Here is an 18,276-nt window from a genome sequence, read left to right as displayed (position 1 = left end):
TGAGCTGAAGTCAGCCGAAGACCAGATCGAGGATTTCTGTCTGAATACAGTTGCGTGTATTGGCCGGAGCTGATCAGGCCACAAGACTGCTTTCTAAAGAATGAACGAAACCGTAACTCGTACTCATGTCCCCAGATCCCAATGAATTAGAGATGATTCGTCCCAAAGCTGTGACCATGTTGCAGGAAACATTCATTTGGCGGATGCAGGGGCACCCTCGTACGGAACCCCAGATTAGGACGGGGACTTGTTGAAACATTGGATTCTGCATCCTCCGAGACAGACACAACGGATCGGCCGTGCTTCTCTCACTAAAAGACGGGCAGGTTGAAGAAGGACCTGAGCGCCCTTGGACTTTACCGGACCCTATGACGGAGGGAGCTAGCGAGACTTTGGCACGCTATCGTCAACGCGAGCGGGTTGTGACGTGAGAACCAAGACTAGGCCGATCAATTGTTTACATGTCGGGCATCTGGGAAAACATGGTGCCAGATTGGTTCCGATCCGTGTAGCTAGACCGGGGTTCGTATGTGAGCGCTTGAGCCTTGAAGCCTTGAGCCCCCGGAATCCAAGGATCCATGTTAGTGATAGCCGACGAAAGGCGAGAGGCGCAAGGCGCAAAGCGCAAAGCGAGTGGCCCCTGTCGCCAGGTTCGGTGCTCCCCGTCGTGGGTTCGCAGTGCCTAGACAGACAGAACTACTGTACCCAACGAGTAAAGCGCTTATTAAACCCACTCAAAACAACATTGACAAGACAACGCCGACTGGCAGCTAAGGTTTGCGCCGACTGCCAGAACTCGCGATCTGCCACTGTGCCACGAGAGCAAGCTTTTCACCAAGGGTCAAGGTGGAAACAAACAGACCCAGACGCGCTTATTTTGGTCTCCCGTGCTCCCCCCCATGTGTCACGATATATCCCGACCCTAAGCCATGTCGGAAGACGTCTCGAAGTTTCTGGAGCAGGTCAAAGAATTGGGGGATCGCCGCCTCGACGAAGACGAGGCACGCTCGCGAGAGCTGGAAGAGAAGATACTGCAAGACAGAAAGGAGCGACAAGCCCGCCGAGCAGGTACGCAATGCATGTTTTCATCCCTGCTGTGCTGGTGCTGTTGTTTTTGTTGTCCTCGTCGGGTGTTTCTGCCCAGTACCTGTAGCCAGCCCACTGTTGCTCCCCCCCCCCGGGTGCCTGCGCGCAGATGATGCCATGTCCTGCTGCAGATTCCAGCATCTCGAATTGTCTGGGTTGGTGGAGCGCTTGGGGGAATCGGGCATTTGGGCATTGAGCACCCTCGATGCCTTGGGGGGTGGGACTTGGGAAGGGCAGACAGAAAAGGTGTTGCCCGCGCCTCGTCAATTTGCTTATTCCTATGCCCATGCCTATGTCTATGCCTGCGGTGTGGGCCACCCCGCGCAGTCACTCACTCACTGACTTACTTGTTATTATTCAGAACGCGCCAGGTCCATCTCGCCCCAGAAGTCATCACCTGCAAACACCCCGCCGCCCTCGACGCATCGTGCGACCACCCCAGGCGCCTCTCAACGCCTGCAGCTAGACTCCTCGCCCATCCTCGACCCTCCCACGAGCCCCAAGTCCTCGGCCGACGCACCGCAAGCCGAGGCCATGGGCTCCCGAGACTTCTACGCCTCCTCGGCTTCCAAGGAGAACGAGTCGCCATTCGATGCCGACAGCAAGCGGGCAAGCAACGCTACCTCTCCCACAAGGTCTGCCACCGTTAGAGGCTTGAATTGGCAGAGAAGGCCCAACTCGCAAGCCTCCAATGGGTCGAGAAGCAGGCCGCTCTCCATGGTCGCAGCCGAGAATGCGGCCCGCTCCTCGACCACCCCATCTGAGCCCAGCTCGGTGACCGAGGCAATACCGAGGGACCAAATTGCCAACGCCTTGTCTTCAAAGGACCCGTCGTGGTTCCGTCAGACGGCAGACAGGGGTGCCAGCTCCGGAGCTTACAGGAAGAACCAGGTCGAAGACGAAGAGAGAATGGACATGTCGTCCATGCGAGCGCAACTGCCTGGCCTCGCACGCAGGCCTTCGGAAGAGCCCACGAAGGACGAGTCCAGCGCTCCACTGGAATCTCCTGGTGCCCACCGCACCCTAGGTTCTCCCTTGTCATTGAGCAGCTTGCAACGATTGGACCCTCCCCAGAACGACGGTCAACTTGAGCTTGATTCAACATCGGAACAGCAACCAATGATGTCTCCTCCTCCGCTGGGAAGGTCATCGCCTACGAGGACTGATAGACCCGCCTCGCCAACGAAGGGAATGGGCGGCTTCGTCCAGAGCGCCATGATGAAACGCTCCGACAGCGTCAGCAAGCGATGGAGTGTGCAATCACCAAAGGGATTACAACGCGCTGATTCCGTTGCATCGAATCGCAACAGCTTCAACCCGAGTCGTAGCGTGGTAGGGTCTTCCGTCAGACCTACCAGCCTGGGACGGGAAACCTCCACTGAGTCAACCTCGCGCCCGGGATCTAGCCTAGGGAATCAACAGGAGCAAGCGGAAGAATCTATTTCTAGGAAGATAAGTGACTCCTTGAGAGTGGATACGCAGCCGACACGGGAACCTGAAGCACAGGACAGCGATGACGCCGCACTACCGACCAGTCCGTCAAAGACGATGGATCCGAAACGCTGGAGTCCTACCAAAGCCAGCTGGCTTGAGTCTGCTCTCAACAAGCCCGATTCCCCCAAACCCAAGCCAACCCCGCCACCGGCCAACCAGCCTGCGTGGATGGCTGAGATAGCCAGGGCAAAGGCGCAGAAGGCGGCAAATCCCATTGGGGAACTCTCACGAACACCGACTGGCTCTCACAAGCACCAAGTTAGTATCGGTGGACTTATGCGGTCTGCGGCCCCGGGAGTTGGTACTAAAGCAGTTCCCTTCGGCGGTGCTAGCGGCCCATCCACACCAACAGTCACTACACACCACACAGGCCACAAAGGCGCCAGAAATGACTCCGTGGACTCTACGAAGCCCGGGGAAGGAACCCGGGCGGTTGAGAGCGCGACAAATTCGAGCTCCAAGGGCGTTGACGATGTTACCAGCAAAGCTAAGCCAGAGACACCGCCCAAGAAAGACTTCAGGGCAAGTTTGAAGGCTAGACCACCTCCATCTAGCTCTGGCTCCTCCAATAACCCTGAGTTCAAGAATGTATTTGGTAACCTGCGGAAAACAACTACCCAGAACTACGTCGCTCCTGATGAACTGAAAGACAACATCACGAGGGGCAAGGCTGCGCTCAACTTTACGGGCGGCCCAAAGAAGACCGAACGAAAGGATGAATTCAAGGAGGCGATTTTAGCGAAGAAGAAGGAGTTTCAGCAGAGCCAAACTGAGGGTAGAGGAATTACGCGCAACTCTAGTACAGCAAGCGAACAGCCCGTCCCAGAAGGGCTAATCAAGAGTCTCGAGATGCGACGCTCGAATACGATTAGGAGGGATACGGCTTCAAGCGATGCGGCCCCCACACTAGAGCAGCTGAAGAGGAGGAGTACAGTTTCGAGAACAGGACCGGCGACTCCTGTCGCTGAGCGAATGAGCATACACGAGAAGCGGGACTCCAAGTCAAGTATTCCCCCTTTCGAGGAGCGTCGACCGAGTCTTGCTTCGAACCGAGACCCAGTGAAGTCGCCCGCCGAGCCCAAACCCGCCGATGCGCTGCCTGGTCTCCAGAAAGAAACGAGCGCACCTGGCCGTCTTCAAGGCAAGGTAGGGGGTAGCGCGCTGGCCAACAGATTCAACCCAGCTCTAGCCGGGCTGCTCGCACGAGGGCCACCTCCCATGGCATCTGGGCCGTCAGAGGCCCAGGCCAGCTCACCGTCCAGCGGCGGAGGCAACGATGAACCTGGACAAGGGCCAAAACTTACGCATATGACTAAGGGTCGTGCCCGAGGACCAAAGAGAAAAGCACCCACCTCGACGACCGCGGCTGGCTCTGCCAATAGTCCAGCCGAGACCCCACCAGCCATTGAGCCCAAAGCTGAAGTCAAGCCGGCTCAGACTGAGACGACTGACATCAACCGTGACTTAAAAGAACCCAGTATTCCTGCGGCAGCACCTGAACCCCAAGTCATCTCCCTGGTCGACTCTTCGAAAAAGGTCTACGACTACTCGCCGCGCCCCAAGCCACAGACCATCTCGCTAGTTGACTCTGATAAGTCGGCAGCAGACCCTGCCCGGGGGCAAACTGCCAACCCACCTAGGCCCGGCAGGTCTCATGTGCGGACCAAGAGCCGCGTGTTTGAGCAAGTCGCTGCATTCGCAGCTCAGAGAAACTCACCTTCTCCGACGAAGCAACAAGAGTCAAGTCTGACTGGCTCACAGCCACCCTCACCAAGGAAACTGGACTTGAACCGCGTGTCAAAATTTGGAGCTGATTCGAGCCCAGAGAAGTCTCCCGAACGGCAACGCCCGCAAGAGACAAGGACAGTGGAAGCCGACCCAACCCCAAGGGCATTATTTAGCAAACCAGCCGTCTCAACTGTGAGCAAGCCTGAATCAGGCTCACCACAGCCACACATTTCTGGGAGGCCGCTGCCGGAACCACATCTCTCCCAGTCAAATGTCCCGCCACCTCGAGAATCTGCTGAGCCTATGGCATCCGCGGGTGATGGATTAGCTGCTCTTTCCAGCAGAGCACTGCCTCCGAAACCCTCGTCTGCAAGATCCACCCCTGTGAAGCCTCGGCCACTTCCCGAGCCGCTGTCATCATCGAGACCACTTCCCAGCCCTGGTCCTCTCTCCCCTCCGTCGCTTGCCTCCCCCATGCGATCACCCACAAAACAGGCCATGGAGGCCAGTTCCGTTCTGGTCGAGTTCTTTGGCTCTGAACGGCCTCAGCGCAACTATCATGTGGATGCAGCTGAGCTGCTGATGCAAAGACCAAGCGTCTCTGCGCCCAAGATTCAGACTCTGAGTGCACAGCTCTTCCAATTCTCCGCTGACGGGAAGAAGGTACCGGTGCCTGCGCATCATGAAAGAGTTCTTTTCGAACGTGAGATGTATCTCTGTTCTCACACATTCAATAATGAGGCGGGAAAGAAAACGTCGGAAGTTTACTTCTGGGCTGGAGATGAAGTCCCGTCGAGTGAGGTTGAGGATGCCTCGATCTTCGCGACACGGGAAGCAAAGGCTTTGGGTGGAAAGCTTGTGAAGCTGCAACAGAGCAAGGAGACTCCCGAGTTCATGGCAGCACTTGGTGGCATTGTCATCACGCGGCGCGGGTCGAGCAACAAGTACGATTCGCTTGCACCACACATGCTCTGTGGCCGCCGTTACCTTGGTCAAATCGTATTTGATGAGGTCGACTTGACCCCGCTAGCCTTGTGTTCTGGCTTCCCCTTCCTCATCACCAGCTCTGGCAAATGCTACCTGTGGAAGGGCAAAGGCAGTGGCGTTGACGAGCTCAGCTGTGCTCGTCTAATAGGTATGGACTACGCGCTGTCAGGTGAGCTGGACGAGGTTGAGGATGGCCGAGAGCCGTCAGATTTCTGGGGCCTGTTTGGTGGCGGCTCGAAAGTTGGTTCCGCGGATCACTGGCGTCTGAAGCCCAACTACGATAAGTACTGCAGCAGACTGTTCTGCTCCGATGCAGAATCAAAGCAGCAGGTGAGTTAACCCATAATTTTGATTTCGCTTCAACGAATGAGCTATCCATTAGGAATTTACCTAACTCCTGGACTTATAGATTGTCGAACTGTCTCCATTTTCGCAGCGTGATCTCCAGCCCTCCAGCATCTACGTCTTAGATGCCTTCTTTGAGCTGTACATTATCGTTGGCGCTCGAGCGCAGCCACAGTACGCGTCGTTTCACAACGCGCTCGAGTTCGCACAAGAATACGCCATCCTCGCGTCGAGCATGGAGGATCGCCCTTTTATCCCTGTGTCGACGGTTATCCTAGAAGGAATTCCGCGAGACATGAAGAGCGTGTTCCGCAAGTGGCGTGACGCTGACAGCCCAACCATCATGAACGCTCCGGGAGCGGGTACAGGCCTCAGGAGAGGGCGAAGTCTCAGAATCGTGCCGCTCAATACGGCACTGCAAGCTTTGAGGGATTAGCGTTTACCTCAAAGCCGGAACCGTGGACGGGGACGGTGGTGAACAAAACCTAAGCTTTCCCGTTATCGCCATTGATGGCGGTATTGCGGTACTTTCATCATCGTTTGGAGAGATGACACGCCGAAGAGATCACTGGGTGCATGGATCCTCTGCGGCAAATTATGGTTAATGTGTTGTGATGTGTGCGCCACAGCATGCAGTTGGCCAGCTACTCAGCTGATCGTGGTTTGGGGGGATGTTAAAGAGTGTATATGTCGGCGTTTGTACTATTAAAGAGGGAGGCACAGCAGCATTTCACGGACCATGAGGCATGAGACCGCGGCGTTATGGAGATCTTCATGTGTCTCTATCATGGGCGGCTGCGGCGCCCGATACGTGTTCTACTGTACATATTCGTGGTTACATAGGGGAAGAGAAGAAACTTGCCTACGCTTTCTTCTGCGTGGTGGCAGCATTCAAGCTGCCCACTCAAGAAGTTGCATGCTCGTGAATCACCATCCCACTGCAGTTCCGCAGCACCCAGGCAGTAATGTGGCATGTTGTGTTATGCCGCTCGCGAGAACGGCTTCCCTGCTCCCTACCTTGCCGCCTGTATGCAGTAAACAAGGCATCTGGTGTAAGCTGACGCAAGAACCTGGAGTATACTGCAAAGTCAGCCAAGCTTTATGTGACTGCAAGGGTCTAGAGCTGATTCTCTGCTGGGGCGGTGAGAGCCGTGCGAGTAAGCCAGTCCCTTGCCTAAGATGGACGTATTCCTCAACTTCAGCGCTGACGGGCGCTGCTAGGTAAAAACCACTGTAAGCATTCGGTACAAGTACCGATGATAATTGCCGGTGATCTCTATGGCGTATTAGCGCGCGGAGGTATTGAAGGTCTTCGTGCAGTCCAACAGGCAAGCAGATTGCTTTCTGCGGCGCGACCGCAACATGTCAAGGTTTCACTCACCAAGTCCAACTCCATTGCGTTGAACTTACAAGGCTACCCGTGAAGGGTGGATCGCCACCCGACCAGGTAGGCCGATGGGCAGAATGAATGCGTGGTGAAGGAAACGCGAACGGTTCAAAATGACAAAGTTAGGTCAAGGCTCAATGTAACTAAGTATGGGAATCTTCTTGTGTTTCTTGCCACGAAAGTCTTTGGTCCGTCCGTACCATGGACGCCTCTCAGCCGGTACTGGTGGTTTTGTTGATACTGAACGACCAACCGACGGTTAGAAGCTTGACGACTTCGGGAGGATCTGTACGTCGATATCCACGAAGCATCCCTTAAACCCTCATGGATCGAACAGAGGGCGGCTTTTCGAGGAGGAAATGATTACATTGGAATGATACACGTTAAGCCTGTTATTATACCAATGAACACGGGCTGTCTCCAGTCTGCACAGTCCCTCCTTACCATATCATACTACTTGTCTCATCTATGCCTTCTTTGTGCCCGGAAACTTGAATTTTGAGAAATCTTCCTGTTCAGCCACCTTGCAGACCTGTTCGCCGTGCCCACCAGATAGCTGTAGCAGGTGCTTCTCGAAGGGGCCAAGATTCTCTTCGACCATTGTTCGCACTTCCGGGGCGTCTGTTTCTGGCCCAATGTACTCCCACACCCAACGAAGGTCCGTGGTTTCTGAATTCGACACCCCATTGCCAGTGCAATTGGAACTATCAGTGGCCTCCTTTCCCCCATTTTGTGGTCCCCACTCAGCGTGATCAGAAATAGGGTTGTAATAATTCACAGCAACTCGGCGCGGACGCCACAATTTGGTGACTGGCTTGCATTTCCATATGGCACCATCATTCGCCGCCAGCCCGTGGCAAGCTAGCCGCGCACGAACGCTGCTGTGGACTCTCTCATTCGTATGCTCGAGAAATGCTGCCGTGGGTCGTCCCGTATTAGGGTTGACTCGTTTGTACATGCCTGGCGAGCGGCGATGCGTTCCAATAAGATCATAAAGAGCGCTCTCAACGGTTTCAATTTTGTGCAGGGCCCATGGCCGAATGGGATTGTTGGATGCATAGATTTCCTTGGTAGCCCAGTATTTCGGTTTGAGCCTGATGGCGCCGCAGCATGGACGAACCGTGCCGCTGCTCTTTTCTCCTGCTGGGTTTAGACTCTTATAGTAATCAACATTGCGCGCAAATAGCGTATTCATTGTGCCCGGAATAAACTCAACACCAACAGAAGACAGTTGGTCCATCATCCCTATCGCACCAGTGAGCTGAGGATTCTAAGGGACCGAAATTGTAGGGGTAGCCACGACGAAGAGTGGTATAACTCACAAGCCAGGGTGATGTTAGCAACACCTTGATCTGAACAGCCACCCCCGATGTTGGTATGGCTCCCAGGAAACCAGACCTGCCGGAGGTCGGTAGTCTGGCCGGGAAGCCGTTCCCAGAGTGCTGGACTGAACGGACCGCGTTTTTCGTCAATGGCCAAGGCATGAAAAGCGTGGTCGATCTTGGGTGACAGGCTGGTGTTGAACCAAGTGAACTCCTCTGTAGAGCGATGGATGCCGAGACGGGACAGGAACTTGATATCGGGAATGCCAAGGCTGCCAACAGTATCCCATACTCCAATGGCTTTGACTTTGATCAACTCACCAGCACCTCCATCTTGGAGCACCCTACTGAGCTTGTTTTCCACGAGCCTCTCTCTGTATATGCTCGAAGCATTACTGCCTTTGGGTTTGTTAGGGAAAGGGAGCTCCGGAAACGGATCTCTGTAGTTGTAGTCCATCCAGTTCTGCATGTCCTTGAAGACAGGATAAAAGTATTCCATACCCTCGCGAGTCAGTAGACCGAGGTCTGATATGATTCCGGCAATGGATCGTGCAGTGAAAGCGCCACGGCTGAACCCTACAAGAATAATCTCATCTCCGTCGACGTAGTTCGCACATATGTAAGAATACGCCTCCCGAATGTTCTCTGCGATGCCAATTCCGAAGGCGCCGCCAGCAATCATGTCGACGAATCCTGTCCTAGAGCCAACGCCGGACTGGTAGTATATGATCTGGAACGTGCCATCGCTGCATGTTCTCGCGAACGCGCGGGAGATCCGGGTTACGTTCGAAGGGATCTGAAGTCTTGGGATTGGGTCCGACGAGCTCGGCTTGACGTATCCATTGTCACTGGCCATGTAAGGGACTGATTCCCAACGAACGTGCGGTATGTGACTTACGAGTTCTGCCAGGTACCGTCACAGCAGACAATAATCCTTTTCTTAGCCATTGGATGATACTAGGTAGTGCTAAAGTTGCGGGAAGAGCGAGGTGTCAGAATGAACAAGATTTCCACAGACCGAGGCCATTAGACATATGGTCTGCTTTATATTATCGTGCTTTCTAGCTTTTGCGTGGACCTAGAGCGCTTCGAGCGGCAGGTATGTCTGGCATGCGCAAGAATAGAAACACTCCTGTGTGCTAGGCTAGCTGGGCTGCAAGAGCTTGAGGTACAACGTGAGATAACGCGATAAAGGTAATACTCGAGGTGCAAGCCGAAGAAGCCTACCGTGAATTCCGGCCGGCTCGTTGGGCCATGTGCGGATTCGCTCGCCATTATCTGGTACAAAGCCGAGGCAGTGAAAGCTCATGCGTCACCGTATGATGTTACTGAGTGCTACGGAAACACCGTCCATCATCTTGACTGATTGGACTGTTGCCAAGCGGGCGGAAATTGCAAGGCGTCCAGTGTGCCATCTTTAAGTACGCAGCCGCATCTGGCGTTGGAAAGTCCTGAAGGTTTCGAGGCTTTAGCTGATGTAAGACGCTGGCTACCATTGGCAAGGCGCCAATGAACGACGACCTACCCAGGAAGGCTCGGTGCTGGCTGCGAGGCTGGTCGGTCGAACTATGCCAGTACACGAGTTGAGTGGATGGTGCACTACGACAGCAGCCTGCCGCGCTTCCTCTTGCACGAAGGAAGTAACTTCCATCCATGGATGTGTCTTATGAGTCGACGCGCTGCAGGATTTTGGGGGCTTCAAAACCGAAAGTTACCTGTGAAGTTGGCCAATGACAGCGCAGTGTCCAACAACAAAGTGTGCAGTCAGATCCATGGATGCTGCGCCTGACTTGACCTTTTAGCCTTTATCTAGATGGCAGTACAGCGCCTCAGTATCAACCATATACAGGTCATCTGTTGCGCTGCCAGAACTGCGCAAAACGTAGCACACAGGCGGCAATCTCGGGATCGGCTATGTTGTTGCACGAGGACCGTTGTCTACGCCTGCCCTCTGTATCAACACCTCCTAAACTCCATTTTCAACCGCATCTGGATGCGCAGATGCTATCACTTTCGTCTGTTTCCAGGTTATTGAATCCCCAAGCTTCTACTATACGTCGTAGGTCAACAGAGGTTTGGCGATCGGCTCCTCTTACCAGGCCCATGCTGTACTTGGTAACCAATGATTGCAGTGTGACAACGAATTTCTGCGCGCTCTTGGACACGTACCGATGCAACGTTCACGAAGTTGTGGTTCTAACATGACAGACCAGGAATCTAGGAACCAAGTAGGACGGGCACCCTGCACTGTCGCTATGGAGTTTTATCTTCGGACAAACTGTTTTTACACAACATACCTAGATAGATGCCAATCTGCCAGCCGCCCAAAGAAGAAGACAGAGGAGCAAGTAGTTGCGCGAATTGACAGCTCGTGACCATTCTAGATCTGTGAGTGGCTTCGGGGTCAGTACCCCACATCAATCACCAAGGAGCTCTCTCCGCATGCTCCGAGGAGGCGTTACGGTCCCCGTTCCAGCACGTACAGACAGGTTCTGCTCCTGGCAATCGAAGAATTTTCTGCCGCAGACTCCTCCTAGCTCTATATAGTTATCACTGAGCGGATACCCATACAGTAACGATGACGGACAGTTCGAATGACTCAGGCGTGTCCCTAAGTGACTTCTTTGCTCGATGCAAACTCGCACCCAGCACTCGAGATCAGTGTGATGCCTACTTGAGAGTGCGTTTTTCGGAAAACATCGAGCCTACTCCCTTCCAAGGCTATTGCTCATACACAGTAATTGTTGGAAACGATAGGATAGCTCAGTTTCGCCCACCAGAGTATCGGCTTGATGTGGATATATCTTCGACAGCGTGTGATATCTTTGGTTCCGTCGCGCCGCAGACCGAGTTTTTAGGAAAGCTGGAACACAATGACTTACAAGTGTACCTGATGAGGCGGTTACCTGGCGTATCACTGTCAGAGCTTCACTCTTCGAATAGTAGCACTCGGAAAAGCTGGCTTCGCCGCCAGACCGTACGAGACTTCGCCGCACTGCAGGCGGCCAGCTGGCAGTGCTCGAAGTCGCGAGCGGAGGTGGTGATGAAGAGGAAAGTTGGGGCTTCCATACGTTGGCGCTTGAATCTGATGCTGTCAAGCATCCCCAGTCGTTTCCATAAGGTAGTGATATCGCTCAGTCGGAGGTTCGAATATATTGAGGACCTCCCTTGGACGCTCAGTCATGGGGATCTCACTCCATCGAACGTTCTGGTCTGCCCGAAAACCGGAAGGATCGTAGGATTGCTTGACTGGGCAGAGGCAGAGTTCCTCCCATTTGGCGTCGGCATATATGGCTTAGAGGAGCTTCTGGGTGAGGACAACACGGAGGGCTTCACATACTACCCCGAAGCAAGAAAACTGCGAGCTCTATTCTGGAGTGAACTCCTTTCTCTCATACCTGAGCTTGGTGGGAACGTCGACCTCCTAAAGACGGTAAAAGCTGCCCAGATCTTTGGAATCTTGCTGTGGCATGGCATCGCTTTTGATGACGGGCGACTTGATCGTGTTGTCGAAGAAGGCATGGATGATGGTGAAATCCAACGACTTGACGCTTTCTTGTTTCACCCTCGTGGGCCACTTGGTCGCAGGAGGCTTCTTGGGAGAGTGCAGTCAGCGTCTACTCGTGTGTACAATCGCGTGTTTAGCAAGGGCAGTAGGAGGTAGTGACTTCAGATTGACTCCCGCAGAGCCTTTGACAGCGCTGTTTCGAAAACCTGTCACGGCGACAGATTGCATATCGAAAGCCATTCCAAACTGGCCTTTTGGACGTGAGCACTCACAACGTCTGAGCCAGAGCGTCCAAGCGAGGCCAGAGCCAAGGCTTCGATGGTCAACCAAAGGCATAGCTTTCGACGGAGCCTGAAGTTGTTGCTTGTCAGGGCAATACCTGAATGTTATTTTACTGATACAGGATGACAGTCGATCATCCGACTTCCAGTGGTCTAGCTACGGGAATAACTAAACTATGCTCTTAAGCCGGCAGTAAGAATCGCCAGATATCAATGCGAATACTTTCCGTCTCTAGGAAGCTCAGAACGGCCCGAGAAACCGTGCACCAGGAACTCACATGCATGTACCGTGATGTCTCGTGTTCAGACGCAAGCCATTGATCTGAGACACGATTTTTTCTGATCCCGCACCTGCAGATTGGCACGAACGCAAGAGCAGCTTATCTAGGTATACTTGGGGCCAGGACTCGAGAACAAAACACCGGCTTTTTCGGTTAAGCTTTCGCGCCACCAAGCAGTCCTGCAATGTGGGAAATCTGAGCAATTGATCCGTGAATCTTTTGCTGATCTTAGTGGGCAGGTAGACGCGTGTCGCGACAGATTAGTACGGGCGCCATAGCGATTGCTTCGGTATAAACAATCGAAACGTCGTCAGTCTGATACGCCGGGTCGACCGGCAACGATAACAGACTGGAAATCTTGCTGCATTGAAATACGCCAATATGTCCTAATCACGATAAGAATATTATTCCGCTGTGCAAAAAGAAACCCGATGGATCAATCTAGGAAAACTGATCACTGATTGCCAGGTCAACGCAAATTCCCGTTGGGCTCAAACCCCCCAAAAGAACGAGGCTGGCGGCTGTTGATCCCAATGGGTGCTCCCGAGACATGGCTTTGGAAAGATGCAAAGGCGAGAGCTTGTCAGTTCGGACGGGAAGGTTAACTCTCGTTTCCTGCCCTTCATCCGAACTACAAGGCAGCCCGAGCGACTGCGCGATTTTCAATCGCACGCGAAGGGGCGATGAGGTCAGAATAAGCACGCAGGGAATCGAATAGAACCGGGGGCTCAGAAGCGGTCGGGTCACCTGGTGCGGAAGTCATGATAGCTCGCAACGGAACTCAGCGGCGTCTTCCTTGGTTTGTTGCTCGAAGAGCAACCTGGAAGCTTGCTTGTGTCGTGGGAACGCTTGGCGAACTGGGATGCCGTATCCCAGCAGGCGGGGCAACTGTAAGGCGAGACTCCAGGATCTGGATCTCCCATGACCCACCTGGCCGAGCTCCGTGGGGCTCTGTAACTCCCTAGTCCCTGGGCCGCGTTAGCACTTGGCTGGCCGCTGTGGCTTGAAAGTCCCCGCTGAGAAGTCACCGCTCCAACTCTATTTCACTATCAGCACCGACATCACGATCCTAGACTCCCCTGCTGCTTGGGCATCTCGACGATTGCAACATCACGACTGACGAAGCGCGGTGCTAGAGACTCTGGCGTCAGCCCTCTCTTCGCCTTACAGGCCTCATGCTACACCCATGGGAAGATGTGCCCGGAACGGCATCTAGCTGACCTCACCTCGACAGTCCTAGAGAACGGTGTGCAGTGCTCTCGCATCAACCAACCACTGAGATTCCAAGGTTGCACGTACGAAACCAAGGCGATCAGGTCGCACACATGCTCCGTTCCGGTAGTATCCTGCATTCTGCGGTCGCCCACTATATTGCACACAGCAGTTAATGTCAAGCCGTCGACGATGACTGTACCAAAACGTGCATATGCAGTGAGGGGGCACAATCCAAATCTCACGCTTTTGGGCGCAATCTGCCCGACCTCTCGAATTCTCAGGCTGGTGGTGCTGCTGCTATGACTGCTCAGACAATTTTGCCTGGGGTTGCTCCCTACTGCCCTAGTTCTTACGAGTTGCCGTGCGAGAAGGCGGCTTTACGAACTGAAGAGGTTGTGGCTAGCTAGGTCCCTAGAGCGCCGAGCGGGAATTCTTTCCGTGCGCAACCGGGCAGATACTCGTCCCAACTCGTATGGGAGTCACGCGAAGCTCATGCTATAGCCAAACTCTCGACGTCACTACGGTTGGGTTGTGTGGAGAATGTGCCTAAGCAAGTTTTTGGTGGTCCATCGCGCTTCGGCGCTAACGTCTTACTGGCCGCGTTCCTGTCCGCCAACGCTCTAGGTCCCTACGAGTCGCGACAACGAGCCTTCGGAGACAATGCATTGCATTACTAGCTGCATGAACACGAGCTGGCCTACTTCCTTGGTTTGTCTAAGGTGCCCGCGATACTTTTGCGTGGTTGTCGCCTTGACACGCCAACGAGGGCCATTGGAAGAGCCTCCATAGCCCGGCCTGAACCGTTGTGACTAGCAGTATCGTTAACTAAGTCGGCCTTCGGGGTTGCTGCCGAGAGACATCGCAATGTTGATCGGCTCAGCTCGGCTTGGGCCTCATTAAGGAAACGTCCATCCATCTCGTTGTAGAGTCTGACAGCTTCGGCTTGTCTAAGACCTTGTAACGCCTCGCGGGCTTCCTCTCCCACATTTCGGATGGTGGACGCCTTGGATGACCAGCCCGTGTTCCAATCCGATGAGCGAGGTGTGTGCCGTCATCGTGTCGGTGCTCGCGACCGCACCATGCTTTCAGCCTTGAATTCTGGGAGTTGAATGCAACCCTTTGGATGCCTTTTTGGCCTGACAACCAGCCCGTTCCCTGCATCTGATTCGTCTTGGCCTGCATAACCGAAGACCGGGATAAGTCTGCGTCCCAACCTTGCTACTTTTCCTAGATCAGCCTCCAAACTAATGGTGCTACTCCAGAGTAAACATACTGATGACGGATAGGCAGATCGACAAGATAGGTCGCCCAAGCGACGACCCACTGGTACCCACGAAGTACACTTTGATCGCGCATTGTAAGTGCCTGGGTCGCCATTGGCCCTTTCTTTTCACCAGCCACACCAACCCTGGCTAACGACCCATGCTACTGGTGCTGTGCGGCAGATCAGGCCTCTTTTTTGACCTCGCTCTATCAACGCCGTTCTCGTATCCCAGTACTAGGCCGAGTCCGAGACCCGGGCCCCTCCACCATGATTCGACCCATGCACGCTTCTGCAGCGTCAGGAAAGACGGCACACTGTTGGACCATGACGATATGTCATAGTATCCGCCCTCTCGTCGTGCAGCTGCTGTATAGGATATGGGACGAGGATATAAGGCTGCCTGCCATCCTCTTTTCTTCCGACTGCCTAAGCTTGCCAAACTCATCTACATATACTCTTATCCAGCCTTCGCCGTCCTAGGCACCTTCGTCCCTCGAAGTAACTCATTCGCTAAGGTTGCTTTTCTGTGCCTCTCGCTCCATCGCTCTCCCAACCTCTACTACCTTTCGACACGATGAAGGCGGTCTTCTCTCTGCTTGCCCTGGCCGGCTCGGCCCTCGCAGGATATGGACATGGCGAAGGCCATGAGACTACGTTGACTACCTATGAGACAACGACTGTGTGCCCTATTACCAGCACCATCACCAAGGGCGGATCGTGAGTTATCTTCTACTCGCCTATCATGTGAATAGTTCCTAACCAGGCAAAAGAACATATGTTCAGACTGCTTACACTACCTCCACCATCACTGTAACTAGCTGTGCTGGAGGAGAGTGTGGCGGCGAAGTCACTGTTACCGCTCCTGACACCACTGTTGGAACGACTACAGAAGTGGACGTTACTTATACAACCACCTGCCCTGTCACTGAGACTGTCACTGCTCCTGGATCCACCTACACCCATGTCTACACCACTACCAGTGTCGCAGTCACTAAGGTAGCCACCGTCATTTACCAGACGGTCACTGGCCCCGCTGTTACGAAAACAGCAGAGACTGAAGTGTACACCACACTTACGAGCCTGTGCCCTGTGACTGAGACTAAGACAGTCGGCGGTTCAACTGTTGTCGTAACTTGGACTTCGACCTCGACGATCAAGGAAGTTGTGCCCACAACTGCTATTGCTTATACTTCGTACACCGTAACTGAGCACGTTTCTACTGAGGTCTACGTGACTGAGGAGTGCCCCGAGACAACATACACAACTGTCTCGAAGGGAAGCACAATTTACGTCACAAAGACTGGCACTGAGACTGTAACTAAGACGAAGGAATACACTCTGACCGAGACTATTCCAGTCACACAGACCAAGGATATTGAAGTCACCTATACGACTGAAGCCACTGAGGGCGAGACCGTTACGGCTTACCCTACTGTCTGGGTGACTTACAGTGGTTCGACCATTATCACAAAGACAAAGGCTCCTACCACCGTCAACGTCCCGACTACTGCCTACCACACCCCAACTCCTTCTGCCTCGAGCACTGCTCCGGTCCAGGTCTCGAGTGGCCTTGCGCCTCAGGTTACTCAGGCCATTGGTGCCGTTCTGGCTGGTGTTGCTGGCGTTGTCGCCATGCTATAATCGAACTACTGGGTCGGGGGTTTTCTGGATATTGGCGCTGGGCTGCTTCACATCACGATTTCTTGCATTTTTTTCACGACAGGAGGCGGAGGAACTTCATCTCAAGGACATCTAATGACAACACGATCACGGCTACGACGGCAAGGCGCTACGACATACACACACTCATGAGATGAAGCATTTCGGTCGGGAAAGGATCAAGGCATCATGAAGACGGGTCTGGGTCAAGCGAGGTTTGATGACTTTTCTATGATTCTATCGGAAATTCCAAAACGGGCAATTCCATCTAATGCTAAACAAAAGGGGACGACACCATCTTATTCAGGCATTCTTAGTTTAGATGCTTCTATTCTTGTATATAGATTTACCCCGAAGCCTTCCAATGAGGCGAATAGCTAGCTAATTCAGTAATCCTTACACTGCAAACCAGTCCATGCTGCTGACGCTGTCGACCCTCTTCCGTGTTGTTCTCCTCAGATTGATTCAAATCTCTCTTTCCCAACAGAGGATCGTTACCCGGCAATGACTTCACCATACGCACGTTCGTAAACCAAAATCCGGCAATCGACGGCACAAGTTCCGGGGTGGTCTTCGAATCGCATGTCGACAGCGCACACTACGACCCTCAACCCCGCTGTCGATCGGTCGCAATACGAGGCCGCTGACAACACACCACACCCCCGGCACCCAGATCTATCCACAAGCAAGGGAACCATGAAAGAAGCTTTTGGGGCTTCGCTTACCAACGAGCTGGATCCCCGAGGCCCGCTGACTGGCCAGCGCTCAAAGGGAGCTTAGAAGAGGGGGGGAAGACCCGCAGATCTTTTGGTAACAATAATCACCACACGCTGCATGTCTGGCATCAGCCCGCGACCCTCCAGGCAGAATTGCATAGGGCGACCTGCAGAAGGCGGCGCTCTTGGCCATTCCATTCTTTCTTTTCATTCGCTTTCTTGCTTTGCGGCCCGATTCTTGATTGTTGACAGCCAGCCGCATACCGTGGGGAATGTGGTAGTTGCTTTCTCAGACTTTGAGCTTCTGCGACCGTCTATTGGAATCGGAGACCTTTCTTATTTTTCTTGTTCCACATCTGCCCTGCGTAAGCGGTCATTTCGAGTCATAGCCGTGCGTTACGATGAACGCGTGCATTGTACCTAGGTATGTACCGCGCGTCGCAGTAGAATGTTTGCCGGGAAACAGTGAGGCTGCGAGAACACATGACGGCAACAATAGTTTCTGGGACTCTCTCGAACACATTTCATTGACACGTCACTTGCCGGAGTCTGATGCTAGAACCTCAGAATGTACTTTGGCCGGGCACTATGCATCTCCGGATGTGGATCTCGACTCCGTGGTCCCATGACATTAGGCAGGCAAATCCCTATCTAGTTCGCCCGCTCGCGTCCAAATGCCATGAACACTTGCAAGAGTATGTTGTGCTATTCTACAATCCCTGCGCTGCCAGCCTGCCTGCAAACCCCGCCACAAGTTTACGTCGAGCCGCAGCCTTTCCCCGCGCTGACAAGCCAGCCACCTGTATCGTTCGATTGATGGTGACACGAAAGCCGTACACCCAACTGGATATTGATCTACGAAGGTGAGTCCGTCATCACCGACGTGCGTAATAAGCTTATGGGTAACACCGGTGGCCTGTTCTGTTGTTCAGCCTTACCGAGAACTATACGCTCCTTGTCTCCAGTATACCCCTCTTTGCAAACGCCAACGTCATCAATTGAA

General features: G+C 53.7%; 4 protein-coding genes across 4 annotated transcripts; 3 read left to right on the top strand and 1 right to left on the bottom strand.

The window, feature by feature from the left end:
- Nucleotides 1-929: 929 nt before the first annotated feature.
- Nucleotides 930-6,076, top strand: JN550_000504 (uncharacterized protein; the record flags this gene model as incomplete). Its single annotated transcript, XM_049316638.1, has 3 exons — nt 930-1,068; nt 1,448-5,625; nt 5,705-6,076. The coding sequence occupies 3 exons, from the start codon at nt 930-932 to the stop codon at nt 6,074-6,076; spliced, it is 4,689 nt and encodes a 1,562-aa protein (XP_049177793.1).
- A 1,417-nt stretch (nt 6,077-7,493) lies between these two features.
- JN550_000503 (uncharacterized protein) lies at nt 7,494-9,205 on the bottom strand (the record flags this gene model as incomplete). The annotated part of the gene is made up of 2 exons (XM_049316627.1): nt 7,494-8,272; nt 8,350-9,205. 2 exons carry the CDS (start codon nt 9,203-9,205, stop codon nt 7,494-7,496), a joined length of 1,635 nt encoding a protein of 544 aa, XP_049177792.1.
- A 1,722-nt stretch (nt 9,206-10,927) lies between these two features.
- Nucleotides 10,928-12,013, top strand: JN550_000502 (uncharacterized protein; the record flags this gene model as incomplete). Its single annotated transcript, XM_049316616.1, has 1 exon — nt 10,928-12,013. The coding sequence occupies one exon, from the start codon at nt 10,928-10,930 to the stop codon at nt 12,011-12,013; it is 1,086 nt and encodes a 361-aa protein (XP_049177791.1).
- Nucleotides 12,014-15,472: 3,459 nt separating this feature from the next.
- Nucleotides 15,473-16,539, top strand: JN550_000501 (uncharacterized protein; the record flags this gene model as incomplete). The annotated part of the gene is made up of 2 exons (XM_049316605.1): nt 15,473-15,615; nt 15,669-16,539. 2 exons carry the CDS (start codon nt 15,473-15,475, stop codon nt 16,537-16,539), a joined length of 1,014 nt encoding a protein of 337 aa, XP_049177790.1.
- Between the last annotated feature and the right edge of the window lie 1,737 nt (nt 16,540-18,276).

The sequence above is a fragment of the Neoarthrinium moseri genome (genome assembly GCF_022829205.1).
Source record: "Neoarthrinium moseri strain CBS 164.80 chromosome Unknown scaffold1_Wmoseri_CBS_16480, whole genome shotgun sequence".
NCBI classification, from domain to species: domain Eukaryota; kingdom Fungi; phylum Ascomycota; class Sordariomycetes; order Amphisphaeriales; family Apiosporaceae; genus Neoarthrinium; species Neoarthrinium moseri.
Note: the sequence above shows the minus strand (reverse complement) of the source record. Positions and strands in the feature narration are given on the sequence as shown.